The sequence below is a fragment of the Blastomyces gilchristii genome, assembly GCF_000003855.2.
Source record: "Blastomyces gilchristii SLH14081 genomic scaffold supercont1.2, whole genome shotgun sequence".
NCBI lineage: Eukaryota > Fungi > Ascomycota > Eurotiomycetes > Onygenales > Ajellomycetaceae > Blastomyces > Blastomyces gilchristii.
The window spans coordinates 220092-246713 of record NW_003101681.1 but is presented as its reverse complement, the minus strand read 5'-3'; the positions used below and the strand labels follow the sequence as shown (position 1 = coordinate 246713).

The 26622-nt window shown below is 35.1% G+C and overlaps 3 protein-coding genes across 5 annotated transcripts; all 3 read right to left on the bottom strand.

Moving 5' to 3' along the window:
• Nucleotides 1–11729: 11729 nt before the first annotated feature.
• On the bottom strand, nucleotides 11730–11942 carry BDBG_16223 (uncharacterized protein; the record flags this gene model as incomplete). Its single annotated transcript, XM_031724219.1, has 1 exon — nucleotides 11730–11942. One exon carries the CDS (start codon nucleotides 11940–11942, stop codon nucleotides 11730–11732), a length of 213 nt encoding a protein of 70 aa, XP_031576109.1.
• A 342-nt stretch (nucleotides 11943–12284) lies between these two features.
• On the bottom strand, nucleotides 12285–13880 carry BDBG_16222. 2 transcript variants are annotated; one of them, XM_031724217.1, is made up of 2 exons: nucleotides 13744–13880; nucleotides 12285–13680 (listed from the first exon to the last, which is right to left on the bottom strand). In XM_031724217.1, exon 2 carries the CDS (start codon nucleotides 12994–12996, stop codon nucleotides 12601–12603), a length of 396 nt encoding a protein of 131 aa, XP_031576107.1. In that variant the 5' UTR covers nucleotides 12997–13680; nucleotides 13744–13880; the 3' UTR covers nucleotides 12285–12600. The 2 variants fall into 2 exon arrangements, with proteins under 2 accessions (XP_031576107.1, XP_031576108.1); XM_031724218.1 differs by having other exon boundaries at nucleotides 12399–13680; nucleotides 13754–13879.
• Nucleotides 13881–14995: 1115 nt separating this feature from the next.
• Nucleotides 14996–20245, bottom strand: BDBG_00892. 2 transcript variants are annotated; one of them, XM_002627938.2, is made up of 6 exons: nucleotides 19948–20245; nucleotides 19073–19764; nucleotides 18873–18991; nucleotides 18533–18813; nucleotides 17696–18482; nucleotides 14996–17639 (listed from the first exon to the last, which is right to left on the bottom strand). In XM_002627938.2, the coding sequence occupies exons 2-6, from the start codon at nucleotides 19526–19528 to the stop codon at nucleotides 15512–15514; spliced, it is 3771 nt and encodes a 1256-aa protein (XP_002627984.1). In that variant the 5' UTR covers nucleotides 19529–19764; nucleotides 19948–20245; the 3' UTR covers nucleotides 14996–15511. The 2 variants fall into 2 exon arrangements, with proteins under 2 accessions (XP_002627984.1, XP_031576106.1); XM_031720098.1 differs by having other exon boundaries at nucleotides 18572–18813.
• Nucleotides 20246–26622: the final 6377 nt, after the last annotated feature.

Genomic DNA, 26622 nt, shown 5'->3' with positions numbered 1-26622 from the left:
TCTGCAATAGTGTTCTCATTTTCAAAAATAGCACTCAACTGCTGAAAACACATTCTATGCACAGAAAGTGTATTAATAATAGACATTTGAGATAATAAATCATTTACAGTACTGAAAACACTTTTAATCTCATTATTATAAATCTTTTGAACAGCATCTGAAATAAGACATGATATTATTTACTTCTAAAGCTCATTATTATTATCTGTCATATCAGATGCATCAATGATTTCTTACAGTGTTAATAGTCTTGTGAAATCATGCATGATCTGAGTTAGATTAGTTTCTGAAATATTGAGAGAAATAATCACAGTAGTAGTAGCTATAGTAGTTATGAAATCATTATATCTGATTATCTCATCTCATATAGTCTTCTTGAAGTTTATATTATCATATGTGGCGGGCTGCGCCCGATCAATCATATAGACTATTCCATACACTTCATAGATTTCTACCGCCTTATTCCCGATCACCAATCCTCAGCTGCCATGAATGTGTATGTTCTGATCACTGATCCTCAACTGCTACAAACACGCATATATTCTTCCACCCCGAAGCTTCACTGCATACATCACCACATATGTGTATAAATATCCACTTTGATTGCTGATTCTTGCACTTTCTCTTTCTTTTCTTCTCTAACATTTTTCTCTTTGTTATATAAGATCTATAATATTATACTGATCTATTCAGTGTAGGCCTCTTACACTAGAAAAATATTCATCATCTTCTTATTAGAAATGATTATTCATGTATTGTCTTCTCATTAGAAATAATTTTTCACTGAGATATCTGAACATGTAAACAACACATAAGAAATAGAGAAACAGTCAAATAGTTAAGTGAACACTGAGTTCTCAGATAGTTCTCAGATAAAAGCTTACTTATCAGTCACTCTGACTCTGTAACAAGATCTTATGAAGAGAGTAAGATCTTATAAGAGAATGTCAGTGAAAGATCTGAGAGTTCTGACATCTCAGATGTATGAGATATTCATATGATTACAATTTCACAGATATCACACATTTAATAATCAATATAATTATGTCTAACAATAGTATGAGAGAATTCTTGAATACAAGCATAGATGCAGTGTCACAGTGACTCTGAGCAATGTTGAAATTACAACAATAATAAATAGCTGATATGCATGCAACTCAACAATGTCAATATAAAGAAATTCAACAATTATCTCAACAAGGAATTCTTGCACAGACAATTTCAACATCTACAGAATCAAATACAAAAGCACTGAAAGAACACTTAAATACTTTCACATATTTTAATGCTTTCAATCTCACTCTCTACTCATTATGAAGAATGAAAGTGCTTGTGAAACTGAGTGTGAATGAAGATGTCATTGATTCACTAATCAATCAAGATTGATATATCAATGAACAATTGAAGAATCACATGAAACAGAAGTTTCATTCATGAATGAAAGCATGTGAATCAGTGTTGTAAACACCTGATAATATTATCAAATATCTTGATATTCTGTTTCAAGACACTGCCATGCAACAGAAAGTATTAAATTGATTACAGAGCACTCAACAGAGAAACACTTCTCTTACAACATTCATCTCTGACTTCAACATCAAGATTCTAGAAGCAGGTGATTAATCTTGAGAGAATTGAATAAAGATTAGCATGCTCAAGAAGACATTGACTTTCAAACTCTTACAGACTCTTGTAAGTGTAGACAAAGACCAGATCTATGAAGGCTTCTGCACACAGCTTCAGACATTGAATGATCATCTTATCAAACTCAAGAGTATACAGAACAGTGATAGAAGATATTATATTTCAGTCACTCACATATCTATGCTGAAGAATAACAACAATGATGCAGATGCTATGAACTGAGTAGACTTAAATATCTATACATAAGTAAGGGTCTCTGCTATCTGAACAGGCTTTCAGATCTCTGAGATCACTTTTGAAGAAGTCACTGATCAACATCAATATGAAGTGTGCATTAACTGTAACTGATCAGAATACATTGCTTTTAACTGCCAATCAATCTATGTGTCTTCATACTTGAGATCAGTGTCTTCTCATTCAAAGAATGAATCAGCGCCTGTCCGCGCCAACCACATTACATTAGAGAAAGATTTGAAAGATAACTATAAGAATGCTCTGATGAAACAGAGAAAAGATTAGCTTCTGTTCAAATTCATAAACAGAAGCTTGAAGAGATCAGATAACAACAATTTGAAGAGAAGATGACAATGAATGTGATTCTTGTATCTACTGTGATTGATAACATGTATAATATGAAAGCCATGATAGACAGCAGTCTATACTACTATACAATGATAAAATCTTCAGTTGTAAGACATTATAATCTTCAGTGTATTTCTTTATCAAAACCTCAACTCCTCACAGGATTTGATGACTCAAAAGATGTTTGTACCCATTACATGATGAAACTGAATATAGATGTGAGAGAACATCAATATAAAGATGCCTACACATATGAAGTTAATAATCTCAATTATAATCTTATGTTAGAACTTGTCTGACTATCTGAATAAGACATCTTACTGAATGCTTGAAACAGAAGCGTGATATTCTCTAATGATGATAGAATTCATGAAGATGATATTCACAAGACTATGAATCTTACACAGATCTCTGCCAATGCTTACAAAATACTCTGAAAAAGAAGTCATTATCAAAATCACTGACAGAGTCACTGACAAGTTCACTGATAGCAGAATCATGTGTCAATCTATTTCATCAGTCTGACTGATATCAAAAAGGCCCTAGAAAAGTTATCCTGTGTTACAACAACAGATTCTCATATGAAACTCTCTTAATAATATCATGAATATCTAAATATCTTTTAACAAGATAATATTATAAACATATCTCTCTTACAAGGTTCTGAAATGAATCACAGTATCAAGTTAGAGAAAAAGAATAATAAGAATCTCAAATCATTATAAGACTCTCTTTATAACATGTTCTGAGATGAACTTCTTCTTCTTCAAAAGACACTCAATAATCTGTTGAATAAAGAATTCATACACATTAGCAACTCTTTCACTGCAGTCTCTATTCTCTTTGCAAAGAAACCAGATGAAGAACTCTGATTCTGTGTGAATTATCAAGAATTGAATAGATTAATAAAGAAAGACTGTTATTCTTTATCTCTTATCAATGAAACTCTAGCTTGTATTGAACAAGCTCAATAATTTACAAAGTTAGATGTTATTACTGTGTTTCATAAGATCTATATCATCAAAGAAGATAAGTGACTTACAGCATTCTGAACACAATATGATCTCTTTGAATGAGTAGTCACACTCTTTGAACTGGTCAATGCTCTCAGTACATTTCAGAAGTATATTAACTGAGCACTTCAAGACTTTCTTGATGAATTTGCATCTGCTTATCTAGATAACATTCTCATCTTCACTGATGAATTCAGAAAGAAACATCAAGAGTATATGTAAAGAGTATTACAATAACTATGAGAAGCAGAACTATCAATTGATATTGACAAGTGTGATTTCAAAGTCAAGAGTACTAAATACTTAGGTTTTATCATAGAAGCTGGCAAGGGAATCTGAATGAATTCTGAGAAGATCTCTGCTATTCTTGAATGAAAGGCCCTGCACACTGTGAAAGATGTATAAAGCTTCATCAGATTTGCTAACTTCTATCAGTAATTTATATGAAATTTCTCAGATATTGTAAGATCACTTACAGAACTCACTAAGAAAGACTCAGTATTTCAATGATCAGCAGACACTGAAGCTGTATTTACACAGATAAAGAAGATGTTCATTAATACTTCTCTACTGATAAGATTCAATTCTGATCATAAGACAGTTGTTGAAGCTGATTTCTCTGACTATGTGATAGAAGAAGTAATATTGTAATATGATGATAAAGATGTTCTACAATCATGTATCTTCATATCTAAGAAACTGAGTTCTGTTGAATGCAATTATGAGATCTATAATAAGAAACTTCTCACAATTGTACACTGTTTAGAAGAATGAGACTCTGAACTCTGAAATATCTCTGAATTCGAGATAGTTACAGATCATAAGAATCTCAAATACTTCACAACTATCTGTAAACTCATCAAATGATAGATGTGATAATCTGAGTTCTTAAGCCACTTTCATTTTATAATACACTACTGTTCTGACAGTCAGAACTTGATAGCAGATGCTCTCTCATGATAAGAGTAAGACATGTTATCTGATATAACAGATACTCACTGAATGAATCAAGAGCACCAGCTCTTAAATCTGAAGATACTAGTTAATCAAGATGAAATAGCTCACAGTACTATACATGCTTCTCTGATTAGAACTGTCACTGATATCTCAACTTCTTCTGAATCTACATTAGATGAGCTATAGTATACAGCATCTTAAACTGATGAACTTCTTCAAACACTCACTGAAGCAGTATGACAAGAAGCACTCTGATTTTCTCCAGAATTATGTGTAAGAATTGACATCTCAGAATATTCAATCAATGATAATAATACTCTACAATTTCACAAACAATACTGAGTCTCTCACTCTGAACTCTTACACACTCAGATAATACAAGAGATACATGATTTGTATATAACTGATTATTCAGGCTGTGAACAACTGTATAGAATGATCTTCTGAGAGTTCTATTAACCTGAGATATTAAACAGTATCAGACACTTTATCTGAAACTGCTACTACTGTTCTTCTATTATCTTATGAAAGAACTGTAAAAAAGATCTACTGAAATCACTTGATGTTTCTGATAGAATCTGATGAGATGTAGTAATTGACTTCACTGTTAATCTATCTAAGAGTAAGAATTATAGAAACATTCTGATCATTATTAACTGACTAAGTAAAGATATAATATTGAAATCTTGTAATAAGATGAATACTGAACAAGTCACTGAAGTCTTCTTACAGAGTTCATTCTATCAGATATATGAGTTACTGAGATCAATAGTATCAGATCAGAGCTGTCAATTTATAAGCACTCTCTGAACAAGAATCTGTCAAGTTCTCAAGATTATACACTGTCTGTCAACTGTCTATCACTCTGAGATCAATGATGTATCAGAACAGACAATTCAGACTGTAAAGAACTATCTCTGTAAGTTCTGCAATCACTTATAAGATGATTGATATGATCTGCTTCTACATGCAGAGATTGCTATCAATAAATAAGATGCTGTTTCAACAGATATAAGCCTGTTCTTTCTTACACACAGTTATCATATGAAGGTGTTGAATCTTCTAGAGATTACACAGTTCATACTGAACCTCTGCAGTCTAATTCAGATCACTGATAATATAGTAATAAAGCTCTGAGATGCCTGTGATTGAGCAGAGGTCTTCATGACAACTGTGAAACAAGATCAAGAGAATCAAATCAATGTTCACTGAGATCTTATTAAATAATATAAGATAGAAGATCTGATATGATTGAATCTTAAGAATATACAAACTACATGTTCATCTTATACACTAGATTACTGTCACATTAGATATAAAGTGATAGAAGTTCTAGATAGTTACAACAATTATCTTGACACATCATCAGAAATTCACAATGTATTTCATACAAGCTTGCTCTGTCATACTGTTATTGATCTATTCTCTTCTCAACTGACTTCTGACTGACAGTCTCCAGATATCATAGAAGAAGATAATGAGCTTGAGTGAGAGATTGAGAATATTCTTGATAAGAGACCTTACAGCTGTGACTGATAATATCTTGTAAAATGAGTCAGCTATGATCAACTGATCTGGACTCTGAGTTCTGTGTTATTCAAAACAGTGACTCTTGACTGATAAAAACTGCTTCTGAAAGAGAGAGACTAATATGACAGACTGTGCCTGATCAATTATATAGACTATTCTGTACACTTCATAGATTTCTATCACTTCATTCTCAATCACTGATCCTCAGCTGTCATAAATGTGTATGTTCTGATCACCGATCCTCAGCTGCTACAAACATGTGTATATTCTTTCACTCTGAAGCTTCACTGTGTACATCATCACATACACATATAAATATTCACTTCAATCACTGATTCTTGCACTTTCTCTTTCTTTTCTTCTCTAACATTTTTCTCTTTGTTATATAAGACCTATAATATTATACCAATCTATTCAGTGTAGATCTCTTACATCATAGACTATAACAGCTTGAGAATCTTTGACAAGCTACTGAAGTTTAATCTAACAGTAAGAATTAGTTAAGTGATTGACTCAGAAGTTAATAGAAGTTCAAAGAATATATCAGAAAATGACAGATATTATCAGAGATTACTAAAAGTTTGAGATATTAGATAGAAATATTAATAAGTTAAGAATATTAAGTTATATCTTCTCTTATTTAGTAATTTTCATTATCAATCTATTTCTCATCACATAGCTGTGACAGAGTTCAAAGTCAGAAATAGTTTCTATCACTCATTATTTTACTCTTAAGTTATGAAAATATACAGAGAGAATAGAGCTGAAGAAGTTTGAGTTTTTTAAAAAATAAGAGTGATATATAATACTTATAATAATAAATAGCTGTTTAATAGCTGTTGTTTTATCTGAGTCTTATTCATAGCTCTTTCAATTAATGTGTTTATTTTTTAGAACAGAAGTAAGTAGATCAAATCAGGTTAATATATTAGTCTGAATAATTTTAAAAGCAGTCTGAAAGTTGATGATATTCAGATCAGAATCATGATTGAATTTTACAAAGAAGAAAGTATTAATAAGATATTTCAGCTTCTATTTAAGTAAGATAGTATAATATTGATTATCATTGAATATCTCTGCTTTGAAAAGTGCTGAATATAGTGTATTTCACTGCTTTGTAGAAGTACTGTATTATCAATGAGTCAAGATATCAGAACTCTGAATTTAAGTCTCTATAAAGATCTTCATTTCTCAACTATTTTACTGTAATATTCTGATAATATAAGATAATTTCAATTATCTTTTCTGCTGATTATAAGGTATTGTAGACAGATACTGTGAATTACAGTAGTTTGATTATAAATAAGCTTATAAGATATTGATATCAGTATTAGTGATCTTGAATTCTGAAGAAGTATTAATAGATTCAAGCTCTGTTAAGTCACTATCTGATATATTATATTTATTATCTACATTGTTAAGAGACTGTAGTGATTGTAGAGAGAATTTATCTTTAAGTGATAAAGAATATTAACTGAAGTATGTCTGATATTGAATATCTTAAGATTTAAAAGATACACTGTCTTTTATCAATGATTGTGATATAATGAGAAGAGATAGTGAGTTGTAAAATAGCAGAGATAATAGCAGAATAACTGAGAATTTAAAAAATATTGATTTGATAATGATTAGATAGATATTTAGAATAGATGTATGATTCTGAAGTCAATTAAATATTTTGTATAAGTGAAGTTGATTTTTCATATATAATAGAACTGTTTCTTCTCAGACTCTCTACAAGATATTAGATTATGAGTACATGTGAAGTCTCTTATTGATTCAGAAGTTAGCAGAACTTGACAGAAGTCTAAAGAAGTTTAGTTGATTGTGCTAATCTGAAAATATTGAGAAGAGAGACTGAGTATGCTGAGATAATCAGGTTGTGCATGAAGTTCAAATAAATGATTTTTGTCCTCACTTTGTCTAGGCTATGAATTTTCTGATTAGTTATTTATTAGTGATTCTGTGTGTAGTTGTTTATTTTAATAAATTATGCAAACAAATTTTCTCTAGATCTCTTCAAATAGCATTATACAAACTGTCTTATAGTGATAGTATCTTATCACATTGTTCACTTTCTTCTCTGTTATCTCTCACAGCAACAATCCTTTCTTCTCATGTCTCAGATACTGTTAACAACTATATTACTCATGTTTAATTATCAGCAGTCACTGTCTAAAGGCTTTATGTTTCAATCTTCACATACTCAATGTGTCAGAACACAGAGAGCTTCACTTATCAGTTAACATATTTCATTACTTTCTTAAACAGGTATAGATGAATAAGATAAACATACTCAAGATACTATTTATATCATGTACTCTACTTTCTTTCTCAATGTCAAAAGTTACAATCTGTCTTTCATTCAGTGATCTGATATCACTTTCAAAAGAATTCAAGTAAATATTATCAATGAACAGATTGACAGATATAACTGTATGAAATACACTCACATTTCAAAAACATTATTCTTAGAAAACTAAACTGTGTAAATTTCTCTTCTCTCTGCTGTCTCTTTATTATAGAAAAACTAACTTTTCTGTGCAAAATGCTGTAATATGATAACTGTAGAAGAATATAGAGGCAGTAGTAGTGATAGAGAGAGTGATGGTGATGATAGAGACAGTGATAATGAAAGATGAGATAGAGAAGATGATGATAAGAGTAGAGATGAAAGGAGGAACTGTGCAAGCAGCAAAGTGAGTATAAAGCAAGCAGTTGAGGCTTATACTATCTAATAACTCTTTATATAGTCAGTGATATCTCAACAACATAATACACAGATCATTGAAATAAGAGAGAGACACTCTGAGCAGAATCTATATTCACACAGAAGGGTTTTTCACTCTGAAGAGATGATATAGTATATTGAACATTAACATTGAGACTTCAGCTGACTGATCTCAGTCTTCAGATAATAAATCTGAATCATTCTCTCTATCTGCTCTGTACAGTGCTTGATTTATAGCTTAGTGTTTCAAAGCTTCAGATGCTGCACTTCTTCTTGTACATCTCTGATCTTTGTGAAATTTGTTTTAAATATGATGTGAATTTCTTGATTTACTGCTTTCTATTTTATTATCAGCAAAGAGTAAGTTCAGCTGTGAGAGAAAGATCTTATCAGAACTACTCTCAAGTTAAATGTTTTACATTTCTTCAGTGACTGTGATATTGTGAATGTGAAGATGAATGTGAAGAAATTGAGTTCTATATTATTAAACAGAGTCTCATACTCTGAAAGGCTATAGTTCACAATGTATCTCTTTCTTCATAGCTCTCACTCATATAATGAAGACTGAGATACTGCTGTATTATTATCAACAATGATGATGCTGCAGGGTTCAGATTCAGTAGTCATGACTGAACATGCTTATTAATATTAAATTGTCTTGAATACAATGTAAATAGAAGCTGAAGCTCTCAGCAAGTTTCTTATAACAGTGAATAAAGAGTGAAAAACAAATTGAAATAAAGATGAAGATAAAGAGAGAAAAAGACAATATTTATACTGAAAAACTAAAGAAGAGATCACAGACTTTTATCTCTTCTATAGTCTGTGAATTGACATGATGAAAAGAGGCACAGGATTTTATTCTAGCTATTAATCAGAATCAGAAATACTCAGGCTATGCTTAGAGAAATAATGAATCTGAAATAAATGATTTTATTGCAATTCAGAAGTGAGATAGAAACTTAGTAGTCTCTCAATCAAGAATCTCTGTAATAGATTTATCTTTGAATATTTCATCTGATAGAATCTTTCTGATTTCAGAATATAATCAATGCAATTGTCTTTCTTTCAAGTCTCATACTAGAATATCAGCTTTGTAAACAAAATTTCAAATAATATAAATAGACTAGAATCATTCTTTACTTATTCAGTTATAGCAGATATTCTGTCTGTGCTTCATATACAAAGATACCTAGTTTATAAGATGACTTATAAGATAATACAAGATAATCTATTCTGTATTAATAATTCAGCTGATAAAAGAGTGTTCTGTACTTGAACTCATCTGATAAAGACTTGAGCTGATATCTTGGCATTGTTTTCTGCTGTGATCAGCTGAGGTGACTGATACTATAACAGACTAACTACTCTGTACAGAGTAGAAATTCAGTAAAAGACTCTAGTGTGAGTGATCTGTTGAGATTGATATCTTGATATCTTAGACTTTTCTATTCTATGCTAGAAGTTCAGTGTATGTACTGCTGATAATATCTTGATATTTAAGACTTATCTGTTTTATACTTGTTTACTCATCATGCTTCTCTTCTATCATACTATGAGCAGTGCTTTGTCTGAAGTATCTTCAGAATATAGAAATATGATCAGAGATTTAGAAAGTATGATAGAGATTAGTAGCAGCAGCAGTGATACAGCAGTAGAAGACTTCACAGAGATCAATCTCAGTTGAGATCTAAGAAGATATCTGTTTTCAAGATAAATATGATTACAAATGACTGACAGTCAAAAATGTAGTATCTTAGCTTTAGAAGACAAGTCTATCTCAGAAAGATAGAATGTGATTGCAGATAATATCAATGATTGAATATATCATACTTTTACTAGTCTCTTTTCAGCAAGCATAATAACAGATTATTGAGAACTGAGAAAAAAGAGAATATCACCATATTGGAGATGACACAGTGTGAGGGATAAATGAAAAGTGAGAGAGAAATGCAAAGAAGGAAGAACCTGTTATTGAAGCAGTGAGGGCATCATGACTCTTATATCAGTAAGGGTGCTGTTGCGGCGCCTTTCCTGAATAGGCATGCTATGCCGAAAGGGGGAATTAGGCGTGGTCAGAGAGTACGGAGTATTTATGAGCAGTATCTCCACCCTTCACAAAACAATGGCTGTCGCAGACCGCGCAAGTTATGCCGCACACACGGTCCATGTCTATCACTAGTTAACTAATCTGCGGAGGATGGGCCAGATCTTCGCTCAATTCGTGGGTTTCGTGATTTTCGTTCGCCACATACATACACAGCTATGCTCCGTACAATCTACGGACGATCCGTATAAAACCGGCGCTGGTCGGTGTTGAAGAACCTGCTAGTTCAAGATCGTGCCTCAGTGCAGTGGACGATTTGCTCTGTTTTATGTCCCTGCGGATTAACTACACATAGTTAAAGTTAATTTATGTAATTATTAGGATCGCTATATAGACTGCGTGCTTTTCATTCTTCGTTTTTTCTCTTCTCATGCAACATCTAATCCGTATTCTTGGCTCTGTTTCAACAAGATGCAGGTCAGAACACCGCACAAGTCAACCCATTGTTCATATACATACTTACATCCGTCATGAACACCAGCAGTCTGAGAAATCTATCTAGCCAAAGGTAAGCTTAACATCCCTAGGGAGCTCTCCATGTATATCTTTATCCACCTATCTTGGAATCATGTAGTTCCAAGTTTTGGAAGCTACCCTATGCTCATTGCTCACCACAACCCTGCGCTCTGGGTAGTTTTGACAGATGGGAACTTTGAACTTCCCTCCTGTAACAAATTGTTGCAGATAAGAGGGAAGAGTTCACCAATATTTAGATATTTAGAAACAAAGTCCACGAAGTACCAGAATTCAAGTGTTTACTTATCCGTAATTAAGAATATTCATGCGGTAAAACCACTGGCAAGAAACAATTTGAATGTGTATATGAGACTGCTGCTACTGCTACTTCCCACGGCTAGTTCAGCTGCTGAGTCTGACTTCACCTCTCCTCTCAGTACTCTCCTGTGCAATCGAGAGATGGGGGGAATATCACAAACACGTTGGCACGGGATCCTAAATGTTCATGTATTCTTTCTCTTTTCGTGTTCGAGTGGACAATCCACAAAATTCCAGTCTAAAGATCATTACATTCACTTATCCGCTGCATGGATGGGTGCAGGAGTTTTTGAAGCCCGAGATATATTTACAGGAAAAAAGGAAACCATCACCAATAGCCGGCAATGAATCATAGCATGCTAATCAATCATGCCATGTTAATGATCCCATATTATCGATCACTCACGCGGCCATGGAAGTCTTGATCGAATTGTTCAGCGCAGTTCAGAGCTGTCTCCATATGCATGATGATGACCAACCCTCCCTTGGTCAGCGCAAATGCCGCTCGGGCAATGTTCTTGATCTGAATTTCTATCTCGTGATTTTTGCGCCAGCATTCTTGACTTTGCATTGTCGGGTCCAGTGTAGTGGTAGGAAGGAACATGATCCCGTCGAAATACACCACCGAGCGGAGAAACAGAGACAAGGGCGTTGTGATGCAGGCCGTTAACGCTTCGTTCGCTCAGAAAAACACCAGGTTCTATTGGCGCATGCATTTTGTATGCACAGGGGGTATGAAAATAGTATTATTCCCCCTCGCATTGGCGTTGAGGCTACGTATTGTCGTTGGCTGCAAACTGTCAGATGAGAGGATTGCTCCTAGCTAGCAGTCGGGGTCCCTGGTGTTTTTATTACCATTACTTGCTGCTTGCATACCTGTCGACATCACGCTGGAAGAAATGCGCCCCTTGGCCCATCTGTATTGGTGAAAAGCAAGCCAATTCCTTGAAAATGGTACTGTTTCGCTATTATAAATAGTATCATGCCACCCTGCCATTTGATCAGTACCCAGGTATGAAGTTGACATCCGCCGAACTGACAGACTTCCAACTGAGCTTGCTTTCGCAATCTTTCATTCTTAGATCTTCTACAGTAAGAAAAGATCCTTAACTGGCATATAAGCATCAGTCTAATGAATTTGAACGCTGCGGTACCGGTATGAGCAATAAAAAGCACCTATTTATCTCCGTCCACTACCGAGATGAATGTCCCTTCAAAAGGGAATATGCAAGATGTATAGTGCATGCCACTGAGGGGTTTTGTTAGCACCTAAGAGGCCCAACGGCCGCAACAACATGGCATATTATGGTTTGGATGGTGTTCGATTGGATAGCGAAACTGGACAAGACCTGAACTTGAAAAGAAGCTGGTTCTTCCGGAGAAAGAGCAATATGAATCCATTGGACAGTGGCGCCTAATCGGTCGGGCCATGATTGGAAAAGCTTCTCCACAAATGACCCTCCACAAATGACAGAAAATGACATCGAAAACATTCTCAGAGGTGTTGCTCTGCTGGGTAAGGAATCAGAAGAAAGGTGTCGCCATTGGGTTTGGAATGCCATATCCACTCTGTGTTTATAAAGAAACAAACTAGTTGCGTGAAACATTTCCCGGCTCATCATAGAGCCTCCAAAGAAAGCATTCTGCCACAAGTTCATTAAGTTTGATGCTCTCAGGCTAGTCTGGCACCTTGAATGAAGTGTAATATGCCTTTGTTAGATCCCAATACTTTGGGTACCAGCCTGCAAGTGCCCAGTCAATAACTCCCACAATTCTGTCATTGTAAATGATAATATTCCATGGGACTAAATCTGAATGTGAGAAGACTGTCCAATAATTGTTGCTATGACATTGACGAAAAACCTTAGATGTGTGGAACGCCACCCTGTGAAGAAGAGTGGAAGTCAGAATGTGACTGAAATGGGCCGATGAGTTGACTTCCAATACGGTAAATAATCAAGAAAGGCACTACCCTGCGCAGATGCAACTATGTCTTCTTTGGGGGGATGAAGTGTTCGAAGCTGAGTCAAAATAGCTGCAATATCATCCATAATGGTTTCCTTTTCCTTGGGCTTCAGGCCGTGCATCCACAGAGTTTACAGATCTGCGCCTTGAATGTAATCCATCATAATATATATGCCCCCTGGTCCCATGTATGTACACTGAACTCGAGGAACTGGAATTGTAGTGTGCTGTGAGATGTAGAGAAGTGCTTCAAGCTCTGGAAGCTCACACGGCCTTTTAATAACATGTCTCCAGCTAACCTTAACAGTTGGGCCTAGGGGTCCAAAGATTGACCGGGCTACTCTAAATTGAGTGCGAAGAATGATGGATTTCAAAATCTAATCCCGTCATTCAAGAACAAATCAGTATTGATTGCTGTGAGAGGGATTTGATGAGCAAACCTTGTAATACCATCATTTAAAGCTCTGAGAGTCGAATAAACGGTATCAGAAGGCGATATAAATATGAAACAGTGCACAACAGTGTTCTCTAGGTGGGAGAGATTACGGGTACAGAGAGAAACGGGTTTGCGTGGAGCAGATGCCAGCTCAAGCTACCACGTGACAAGTATGCTCCCCGACCCTACCCTACCTACCTAGGTAGTTAGCTTTGTCTTGCTCTTTCTATACAGACAGAGGATCCTCTCAAAAGTTTTGATTAGCACTAAGAATTACGCTGTAAAAGTATTACCATTCCATTCTCAAGCCCTTGGAATTTAAGCTAGCTTTGGTTAAGCTGTGCTGCTGTAGCTGGTTATTCATGTGCCACCAACATTACCTGCCTTAGAACTCTGATTAAGAGAGGGAAATGAGAATAACTTTATGCCCAAAGTTACCCCTTAAATTCTTAGTGCTAATCAGAACTTTTGAGAGGATTCTCTATAAAGTGCTAAATTTAAGCTATAGTTAATACTATTACTATTATTGTTCTCAAGTATTCTGTTTACCTGTTAGACTAGCTTTAGTTAAGGTGTAACTAGCTGTTTATTTAAGCATCACAAGGCATTAACCCCCTTAAAACTCTGGTTGAGAGAGGGAATGGAAATGCGCTAATCAAACTTTGAGAGAATCCTCTAGATAAAAGACTATGAAGCTATTGATATATTCAAGAGCTGGCAGCTGCTATCTATCAGTATAACTGTGTTATATGATAACTTAAAGAGGGAAAAACAATAAAATAAAATAATAGCATTGTAAATATAAGATTGATAAATTCATTCTGATAATCAGAATATTGACACTACATAGATCTGACTATCATGAATAAAAGAAGTTAGTTATCTTTCTCAGAATGAATGAATGACAAGCAATCTAATTTATTGAACTGATATTACACTGTAAAGAGAAGGAAAAATAAAATAAATAAAGTATAATATAAGAATTTCACAAGCTCAAATCTAAAAGTATCCATGAATAGGTAACTCTACACAACAACATGCAAGTCTGACGAGTGAAAATATATAGACGTAAACTGTAAAATTGCCCTTGGTTAAAATAACGGTGCGGCATAATTGACCATAAGAATTAAGAAACAAACAATACTCTACTCCTGAGCCGTGAAAAAAAAAAAAAATAATAAAATAAAATAAAAGAAAAGAAAAGAAAAGAAAAGAAAAGAAAAGAAAAGAAAAGAAAAGAAAAAAGAAAAAAGAAAGAAAGAAAGAAAGAAAGAAAGAAAGAAAAAGAATCCAGAGAAGAGGAATAAAGAAAATAAATGATAAATGAAAACAAGAAGAAAACCGAAGAAGGGATAAAAATCAAAATCAAAATATACAATTAAAAATCACTTAATACCACTGCAAGGATGTGCTTTTTAGGAAGGTGAAGAGAGATGAATTGAAAAGTTGAATAATAGAGGTGGAGGTATAGAAGAGAGAAGGTAGAAAGAAGGAAGATAAAAAACTACACGTACTCCGATAACGCTATCAACAGGAGTCATGATGATATAACACCAGGCAAACATCAAGAAAATAGCTCCGAACTAAACAGAGAGAGCAAAGAGTCGCGAGAAAAAAGCGGAGGATTGTTTGTAACAGGGGGACTAGAGTTTGAAAGGAGGGAAACAGAGAATAATAAGTCCAATAGTGCAAGAGAAAAAAAAGGCTGTACGTGTGTGTCAACTACTGATCGAGGTCACGAATTCTTAAGAATCCGCTTCTAGGGTGATCGATCATCTTCCAGGCTTTCTCACAATATAATAGGTTAGCAAAGGACGGTGTTCTTCGGTAATCGTGCGCCAAAAGGCTTCCTCTGGCTTGACCATCTCGTGCAGCTCTAAGCAGAACTCCATCACAGCTCGGCGTATGTCTGGTTGGGGATCTTTGAGGCTTTGATTGGCAAAGTTGCCAAGTCGTTCCAACTCTGGCTCACTGAGGAATAGGTTTTTTTCGTTAAGTCGACGTAGGAGCCCGCTGAGGATGTATCCACCCATGGAAATCATTCGATGGCTGTCGGGAGACTTCTCTTCCGACTCGAGAAGATCCAAAATTGCATCAATGACATCTGCGGGGTCGCAAGCTTGAACAATATCCTCTGCTGTTTCCTCGAGACCGCTGACGATATGGTTTGTAAGTTCGTAGTGTTTGCGGGCCGTAATGATTGCCGTCATGGCTCTAGCATTGTACGTAGCAAAGTAGTCACGATTCATCGAGAACAACAAGCGAATAGTCACTAGTACCTGTGTTTTGAGATCCATTGGTCGACCAGTCGTTGACTTCCTGTCAGTGTCTGGCGCTTCGAGGGCTTCTAACAACACCATTAATGTTGCACCATATTTGGCTTTGTCATGAAATATTGACTCATGATATTTGATCAAGCTCTGCACCTTTCGGTACCCATGCACGTCGATGGCTCCTGTTCGGATTTTATTAAGCCCTCTATCAACCATATCTCGCCCTCGTGATGGATCCTTGGATCGTGGGCTCAGGCTTCTTCGTCTCTCTAAAATCTCCACCTTTTTCCATCGCCGGTGCAAATTTTCACTTCCGGGGGTAGCGACACTGGCTGAAGGTGAGAACCCTGAGGGCTCTTGTTGCTGATTATATTTTCGACTTGGCGTGTTCGCCGGTTCGTTGATTGGAAGTTCTTCAAGCGGAGCAGCCTTGGCGGGTGAATGGGAAGACCTCGGGGAGAGTCCAAGTGGACCAGGGTGGCCGACATTTTCTTTAGCATTTGGAGACTGGGGGTCCTCATAGACTTTGAGGGTCTCTGCAGGATGGCTAGCCTCAATACTAGGAATAGAAAGTCGACCCGCTGGAGAGGCCTGTGGCACGGTGTCGTCATAATTATTGGAAGAGCGCCTGCTAGGGCTGGTCGGCAACGCCAAACGCTCCTCTGAATGAACTTTTGATTGGAGAGATGGCGACATAGGGATACGGGAAACAGAGGTGTCGCTGCTGCTCAAACAGCGATGGCTTAAAGGGGTACCGTGAGCCATCACCAAGGATCCAGATGTAGGGAGGTCTGTCATAAAATCCGATTTGCTTTGAGTGAACACTTCGGCATCCGAAGCAAGGGCGGTTGGAATAAATTCCGTACTTCTATTGTCAGTCTGCGGTAAAGCCATATGTAGACTGTCATCGGATCTAGCCGGGCTCGCAGCCAGCGGTTTCGCATCCGCAGCAGATGTGTAATTTGGTTTGCTTGCTGGACCTGCCATTAAACGAGCCTCGCCAGGTTTTAACCCAGCAATGTCAAGTCGTTTGGGTTTTGGCTTTGCCGTGCTTACAGGCGCACTAGTGTCAAGTCTTGATTTGGGACGGGCAGGTGTTGGATTTTTTCTCCCCGGAGTCGATGTGGTTTTACTCCTAGGTTTCTGGGGACTCTCTGAGGGACTTGTTAATTTTGACTGGGATGTGCTATGCACAGGTCTATTACGAGATGAATATGGATCAGCGGTAGCAGGTCGCATCAACTCGGGCCGTCGGGGCCTCGAAGAGGGGCGCATTGGTGCTGAAGAGAGAGATGTGTTTTGGGAAGAAAGATGGGACCCTGTAGGAACGGTGCGAGTCGTTGTTCCAGGTTGTCGGTGAATTGAAGATCTTGACGATTTCAAATCCGGAAATGATGACTGGGCGGATTCCGGGCGAGCAGGTAGTTTCTTCGCTGCAGCCAAACGAGCTTTTTTCTGAGCAGCGATTGTCTCCTTGAGTGTTAGTCTGGACCATCCCCCTAGCCCGCTATTGCCCATGCCTGTTCGGGGTTTCCCGTTAGTGTTTAAGGAATTGGCATCGAGATTAGGATTTCCGGGATCCCTTTCAAGAAGAGACTTGGACTTCGCATCCATTGTCGATATGATCCTAACTGAGTTCAGCCAGACTGACAATCAAGCCCAAAATACGGAGTCAATACATACCCTTCTGCCCTATCAGCCCATATTCTCGCGAAAGTCCAAAATGTTGAACGCATGTTTTCCCTCACTCCGGGATTCGCATCCCCCAGACCTTTTTTAATACATTTCTCGAGGACATCAACACCCCCACTATGTTCAATCGATCCTTTATGCCCATGCTTCTGTATTAGGGTTTGTATCCACCCTGTGACAAATAACCTAGGTTGAACATTTTTGTCCTGACATGCAAGCCAAAGGTGTTGCATAATTCTAGATGTGTAGGACACATTGCCGATGATAGCATCCACCGTAAGGTTACCGTTTTGGGCGCTGATTTTCTTCAGGCCTGCACACACTTTAATCATATTCTGTAAAAGGACTTCCACCATTGGATCAATTGCTGGGCCATTTACTCGAGCAATATCTTGAATTAAGCTGCATCCAGCAGCTGACAGCGTTGTTCGCAAAGAATTGACAGTTTTGAGTATGCCGTCGAGCACACTTTTGATACCAACCAAGTAATTATGCTGAAAATCTGTAGGCGCATTGCCCTTCGTTATTCTTCGCAGTTTCAAAACACTCCTCTCGCGATGAATCCAATTCTGTTCTGATTCTCTGCCTTCAAAATGAGGCAGCATTTCACGAAATACTTCATCCAATTCTCGATGTGAATTGAGGTAGAGTGGGTCTACTGTTTCCGGCTCAACAATTTCGGGGTTCCCAGTAACGGCGGGGAATGACTCGACGCTAACACTATGAGATAACACTGCATCTCTTCGCGGAAGGTCCCCTCTAGCTGGCTGGTGCGAATCTGATACAAGCGGTTAGTACAACACGTAGCAAATTGATATTGGTTCATACCACCGTGGACAGAATCTGACGCCATTCTAGCTTCCTTACTTGCTGTTTCGCTGTTCGAATAAGATCGGACTGAGAGAACGGAGTTGGGACGTTGAGGTTCCCGGTGGCTGGAGAAACTGCTCTCGGGTCTCAAGATATCAGATCTTGACTGAGACTGCACGGACGAGGAAAGTTCTTGATCGACGCCAATGTTAGACAGGATTGAGTTGGTTATCGATTTTCTCACATTATGTGATTGCAGTTGCTTCTTCAAATCCGACAGTGCTCGAGGAGGGGCATTTCTGGGACATATCATTAGTAGCCGGAAATTAGAGGGGATTATTTGGAGCCTATTGCATACTGGAACAAATCGATAACAGTCGCCTTTGCAGTTTCCCTGACTCCACTATCAGCATCTTCGAGGCAGGCGACAAGGCTTGGCACGTATGTCCGGAATAGCACACCACGGTTCCGAGTCATCTAAAAAGAAAAAGAGCGAGGAAAGTTAGTAGACAAGTTAATGTCAAGCCAGGTACGTTCCACGATGGCTTATAGACTCACAGTCGCTAGCCATGTCATACTAGTTTCCTTTGCGCGAGGATTCTTCCCGACCAACGCAACTTCCAGGACGTGGTGCTCAACTTCCACGGGAGAAGACTCCCAAAAGTCACTGAATGCTTGGGCAGCCTGTGAGCGAACGCGTTCTTTATGGTCACCTAATCGCTCAAGAAGTAGGGGGTAAGTGGAGCGGCCTTGAGCAGCGACGGCCTGATGGAGCTCTTGGAGGTAAAGTCGTTTGAGGAGATGGCCTAAGGAGGAGAAGCCCCCTGCTGAAAGCGACGAGTGTTGTGATGAGATCGCATGGCGAACGGCCTCGAACACTGTGGAAATAGCGACCTCCGGTACATTTTTCTGTTTTATTTCCGACTTAAGCTTTGTGAGCTGTTGCGTTTTCGCCTCGATGGAGAGGTTGGGGTTTTTCAACGCTGCTAGAACCTCTGTGGCTCTAGCTTCCATTGTCAAGATCGATCGACCACAACGTTCATTGGAAGGGGGCTATTTCGTAGTGCAAATACTGATACACGTAGAAGAATGGTAGAGATATTATGCGCAATATCACAGTGCTATGTATTGCCTTAGTTGTAGGCAAATTTTGAATCGGCGATTGTATGAACGACAGACAGATAATAGGCGCCCAGAAATACGTGAGGGTGAGTTAGAAGAAGGATCACGACGCGATGTATATTCTGATACTATAGATTAGAACAGCCATATTAGTACCAAGCGATGAAACCTGCACGGCCTGGGAGCAAGCCGATCATGACTGTCAAAGCAATATAGGAGGGGGCCGACCCCGTGTAGTAGCACAGACCACGGCCATACATGGATTGGCAAGGTAGCTGACAAATAACGCATGAAGACGAATGGGTGCATACCTGGATCCGATAGAGCAGGTGTAGAATGATAAAGAGAACAACGCTGGCACGGGAGGAGAAACGCAGCGATGGAGTCGACGAGGGAATTTGAAGACATGAATGAGGTTGCGCCAGACAAAGGCCGAAAAGGGTAACTTGATTGTTTTTTGCTGCCCAAAATCCCGTTGTCTTGGCAGCAGCGCCGGCCAGACACGCTAGACCCGATCTGGAAGCAGCCTCCAACGGCCTGATCCCGCAATTGATATGTGCGTTTCCTGATACAACTGATTTTATATAGACACTCCTTTTTTTTTTTTTTATCTATCTATAAGTATGTCTTGATGTAGTAGAAATATGAATGTCTGGCAAATTGGCAACACGACACTTGCTGTTGTAAACATAACCTTTCTCAAAATATGAATCATGGTAGTTAGTTACCTGTCCAGGGGGAAAGCATACTGCGTATGTAGAAGGTGCAGAATTTGAAGTTTTAAATAAAGTCATTATTCTATCATACCTGGTTGTTGAAATTGACACCAATGAGAAGAATCTCGAGAATTGCTATACGAAATACATAATACATGCAGTCTCTCTGAACTTTCAAGTCTAGTAACTGTGCCATGCTTACTCACTCTCTGTAGTGAGTGCATCACAGTGTACAGAAAACCACACTGTAAAGAAAATATTTTGAATATAGTAATCTTCAAAAATTAATTAATAATCATTATCACATCTATCTATAATATAAAGATTATCTATATACTCATTAGAAGATGTAGAATTCACTGTAAGTTAAGATTCTATAGAATTATCTTATTATGATTAAATGACTGTAGATTTTATAGATTTGATTTCAATTGATTGAAGAGTCTTATTGAATGTCTTTTTCATCTCATCTACTCTACAGATCACAATCTTATAATTGACATTCTTAATAGTAAGAACTTCACCTACTTGTATCTGTCTATAAGAGAATTTAATAACTTAATATCTATTTACTTAATAATGATCAGTAAGTTCACTCTCATAGTGTATATTTAATTCTGCCTGAATCATACTACTCTTGAAGATCTTATTCAACTGTCTTATTAAATCAGATGTAACAGTATTCTTCACATCTTCTAAGATCTTGACTGCTGTATTGATTTAGTGACATAGTTTTATAACTGTTTCTGAGAAGATTAATTATAAGAAGACAGTTAACAGTTAATCTACAGATAACAGAGTAAAGTGATTGCATATATTATCATCATTATTGTATATATTGAGATTCAGAGCATCATCAATGATAAGAGGTCTCAATTGATTGAGAATTATATCACAATTAACTGAATACATTTCATAGTTAATAAAGTCAGCTCTTATAGTACTAGATTTGAATACTTACAGTTAAATACTCTTCAGATTAGTAAGAAATTATCTGTTATTATACTACTTATATTCATAGCAGACAGTCTCATTAACTATCTTTGTATAATAATACTTATACTGCTGAAAAGATATGTTATCAAGAGATTATTGAATATGACTTATATAAGAGAAGAATCTGAATAGAATAATCTTATAAAGATTACAGTGTTGAATGAATTCTTCTATAAGATAAGAATCATGATTATTCATTAATAGTAGTTAATAACTGCTTATTTAATGCTTTTTTATCATCTTATTAAACTGCTTGATTCATTCAAATTCAATCTCATCATTTGTAAAGCCAGACTCAGATGCAGTGATAATGTAGTTGTTAGATAAGTTGAAGTATGTATATTAATTCTCTAGATAAATCTTTAATTTTATTATAATCAATGAATTTAATACTGTGTTATCTGCACTAACACATTTCATCACTATTATTAACTCACAGAAGTTGTAACATGCAGAACTGAAGCAGTGACTAGTCAGTAGCATTATATAGAGATAGTTATTGAGAAGCTGTATAAGTGAGCTAAACTATCTTGCTTAAATAGCAAGCTTGTAGACTACAGAGTTATTGCAAGAATATCACAGATATAATACTTAGTATACTAAGAAGATTATATGAGAAATACAGTAACTCTTATATATATTTCAGTAGAAGAAAAAATAAATTACTAACTTCTTTAATAAGAAGTCAGCATCTAGCTATTCTATATAGATAATAAGTGAATACTCTTCTCTCATTTCATAAGTGAGAATAGTCAGAGTGATATCTCAGCAGTGTCTCACTATTAAGAAAGAGTAATCTGCTGATTTTATATAGAAGTAAGATTCTCATATTTATTAATTAAATCTTTCTATAATATATCTGAATAATGTCATAGAGTGATTGAAAACTGATTTGAACAGTCTGCAGAATGAATGAAATTATTTATATGAAAGTAATAAGCTGTGTGAAACTGCAGTGAGATCTTGACACAGTTAGAGATGTGATAATACTCTCTTCTTTAAGAGTATAGTTTCAATACTTCTAAGATTACTGAATTAGAAATTATCTTTATTATATAGTAATGATTATTAACTGATTTAACAGCATGTGTGCTGTATATAATATAAAGAAATAGATGAGTTTTTCTGCTAACTGTATAGATCTTTCTTTTTTCATCTTCATTTAAATCAAATATATGATAAGTGAGTTTCTTATATATTAATTTGAAATGTGAAAAATATAGTTAATAAGTGACTTACAGATCTCTTATTATATTCTGTTCTTTATATAAAATTCTCTACAAAAGTAATATACTTTAGAAATAAAGTTAACAGTAGTAACAGAATTTTTTGAAAAGATTTCTCTTCTTCTATGATATATTTTTCTTCTTTCTCTCTCAATTGCAACAGTGAGTGTATAAGAGTATTATTCTTAGAAGATAATAAAGAGCTTATTCTGATATTTTCTAGTGAGTAAATATCTTCATAATGCAGCTACAGTCTTCATAACTATCAAGAAAGTCAGGTTGAAGACAGAGATGATAATGTCAATAAGCTGTAGAAGTACTGCTCTTATTATCATATCTTCTTCTTCTTCTATATCTCTTACAGCTGTGATGATAGTAGCTATACCTTGCAGTGAGATGTTATCTCTTCTACTGACTGATTTATCTGCATTCAGTTCATTTTCTACTCTCTCTGTCATCATTGCAACACTGCCTCTCTTCTCAATCAATATAGTGATGTATGACTCTGTGTAGTCATTCAGAGAGAATCTCAGAGAGAGCTTAATTTCAGAAACAGTGACTTCAATAAGCTTAATCTGTAGTTTCTCTCTCATAGTATATCTGAGCTCTGCTTAGAATACTGCTGAGTTAAGTCTGTAGAATTTTATAATTTCTTTATCTTCTCTCTGTGAGAAGGCTTCAGTACAGTCTCTGACTAGCACTATTATATGTCTATACTATGCTAAGCAGCTGAAGAAGAGAGAGATCTTATATATTTACTTCTTCTCTCACTCTTATTATTTTTATTATATCTGTAATAATGACTTCTGTCTCTCTGTAAGTATTATCTCATAGAAAGATATTGTATCAGCTCTGATAAGAAGCTCAGATACTCAAGTAGTACAGAGTAAGAGTCTCAGAGCTTCAAGTGTTAATAAATTCTATTAAGACTGAAGAGATCTCTCTTACTCATCTATAAAAGAAGATGAAAGTATAAATCTTCAAGATGAAAAAACATCTCAGAATGACTGATCTTAAGAAGAGATTAGTCAGTACTGTTATTAAAAGTATCACAGAGATTAATCACTGATTGAAGAGAATCTCACTTCAATTGAAATGAATAACTGAGATGCTTTATAAATTAATAAATTAATACTTTAAGTATCTCTTATACTCTTCTATAGCATGCTTCTCTGCAGTACTGCAGTACTAACTTCTTAACAGATAAAGATATTAGTGCTGAAGACTTTAACAGTGAAGAATGAGTTTGATAAGAATGTAATTATTAATAAGTAGACTCTAATTCTTCTTTTTACTTTTTTAGTAAGCTGTAGCTCTTATTAAAATAGCAGCAGTTCATAGATTAATAATATTAATCTTTATTAATTTTAAATATCTCTTTCTTTTCTTATTAATCACTTCAGGAATTTTACACTTATGTAGTCTCATTAAACTTCTAAAAATTCTTTGAAAGAAAATAGAAGAAGAGTACTACAGAGTTTATAAGACACTGACTTATTATTATAAGATTATCTCTAAAAAATTCTTTGAGAAAAATAAGAAGTCTTAAGTAGTATTTCTTACTCAATATCTCTGATATATAACAGAGCAGTCTCTATTAACTATCTCATAGCTTACAATCTCTTTCTCAGTATTTTTCAAATACTCAAGCAGTTTTCATGAATTCTCTGATAATGAATAATCTTCTCATTTAATAAGATATTAAAGCTTACTGTAATATATTCACTTATTCAATATTTTCTTTATAAGATATTCAGTATCACTCTCAATCTTAATATTATTCAGCTGAGACAGCTCTATCTCAGAATATTACTTATAAAGCTTTAAATAGAAAATGTGAAAAATAGAATAAATTGATTTCAATTCTGAGAGTAATTTTAACTTATATATCTACTTATTTATCACTCTTATTACTAAGAAAGATTCTAGTCACTACTCACTGAGCTTCTTATATAATCTTATTATCTTGATATTCTTTACTGAAAGTAGTACTTGATTCTCTATTAAAAACTTTATTAAAAGATGTTTTTAATTATAGTATTCTATCTACTACTTCTAAGTATAATGAATACTTTTCACTGTCTTCTTATAAATTTTATTTAAAAGTTTCAATCTCACTTTCACTTCTAATACTGAGAAATACTCTGTTCTCTGTATCTGTTTAATATTCTGACTATCTATCTCTTTCTTTGAAATGTTGTTCACAATGTCACTGAGTAATAAAGAATTATATTCATAATAAGTATAGAAAGAAGATACTTTTAAGATTATATTCTTTATATTATTATATACAAATTCAGTGATTAGAAGATATTTAAGTTAATTATTCTGATAATATAAATAGAATACTTGAAGATGCTGTTCTAATATCTGATTCTGATATTCAGTCTGATTATCTATCTGCAGATAAAATGTAATACTGAGAAGGCATCTTATTATAAGATAATAGTAAAAAGCTGATCAGTATTTACTGATGAAGAGAGATTCTTAATCTATTATCAATGATTTCAGAGCACTGTAATTATAAATGATGATATCTAAAAACAGATCAGTTAATTCAGAAGCTTTAATCTTTTTATAAATAAAGATATATTTTATCATCTTCATGAAACAGTTAATAATGACTAAAATTGAGTTATATTCTTTAACTCTTGTCAACTTTGACAGATTAACTATGAAGTTCATTGATAGATTCTATCATGAGCTCTTTAAAATAGACAGTGACATCAACTTACTATATTACTTATATCACAGAATCTTTATTCTTTGATAGATATTGTAAGTCTTAATATACTCTTTAATATCTGTCTGAAGTGTATCTCAAATATATTTATATTTTAGAAGCTTCTCAGTCTTCTCTAATCTGAAGTGCTCTGTATAAAGACTATTATGATAAATTCTTAATAACTTCTAGCACACTGCTCTACCATAAGAGATAAAAACTGAATCATTTAGTAGTAGAAGTTCACATTCTTCTAGTTATCAGTAACTTGATTTCTTAGTGACACTGCTCTGCTTAGAGTCTGTCTCTTTTAAGTTTAAACTGAATTCTTTCTTCTTTAATTTATGAATTTAAGCTATAGTAGAGATATTCTTCTTCTATAACTTATTAATAAATTTCAAAAGTAGTTGAATTGAAAGATTGTAGATTATTTCATTCTTTATCAATTCAATAATAGTAAGATATAATATGAGAAGCTTATAATCTTCTCTGTTAATTCTCTGCAGAGACTCAGATTTTCTTTTATCTTCTATACTGAGTCATACAGCTGTCTTACTAATGCTGTTCTTAAGCTTCAGAGAATTTTAATTCTCTACAGTCAGCTTCTTCTGCAGTGATGACAGAGATTCTTTTATAGAATTCTTCTTTATATTAATGATATTATAATCAGACTGTTTAAACAGTGTCTTAGTAAGATTAAGCTGATTTGAATAATATCAGATATAGAAATTATACTCTGAAAGCAGCTTCAGTCATCTGACTTGATATTCTGTCAAGCTCTTTATTGTCAAGAAGTAATACAGATTTATATAATCAGTGAGAACTTACACTGAGTACTTACTACTCTGAAGATAATATTATCAGATTTTAAAGAATTTAATAATTACTAATATCTCTTAATCATGAGTATTATATCTTCTCTGTATAAGTGATAACTTCTTGAAGAAGAAGATCACTAATCTCTATTCACAGTATCTTATAGACTCTGTGAAAAAGTCTTCTTTCACAGATATTTTATTATCTGTATTCTCAGAAATGATTATTCTCTGATTCTTTTAATATTGAAAGGTCTTCAGTGTCAACTGTGAAAAGATTTCACAGACTCTATTCTTAGATATATTAGTCTCACACTGACTGAGTAAGTCAGAGTTAAAGTGATTCAGTATTATAATATCTGTAAAAGCTTGTTTCAATTCTAAAAATATCTGTATAATGTCTTAAGTGAGAATAAACAGTCTTATTTTTCTATCTTTCATACTACTCTTTAACAGATCTATAAGAGAAATAGTAATATATAAATATATATAGATGAATTGTCTGTAGAAG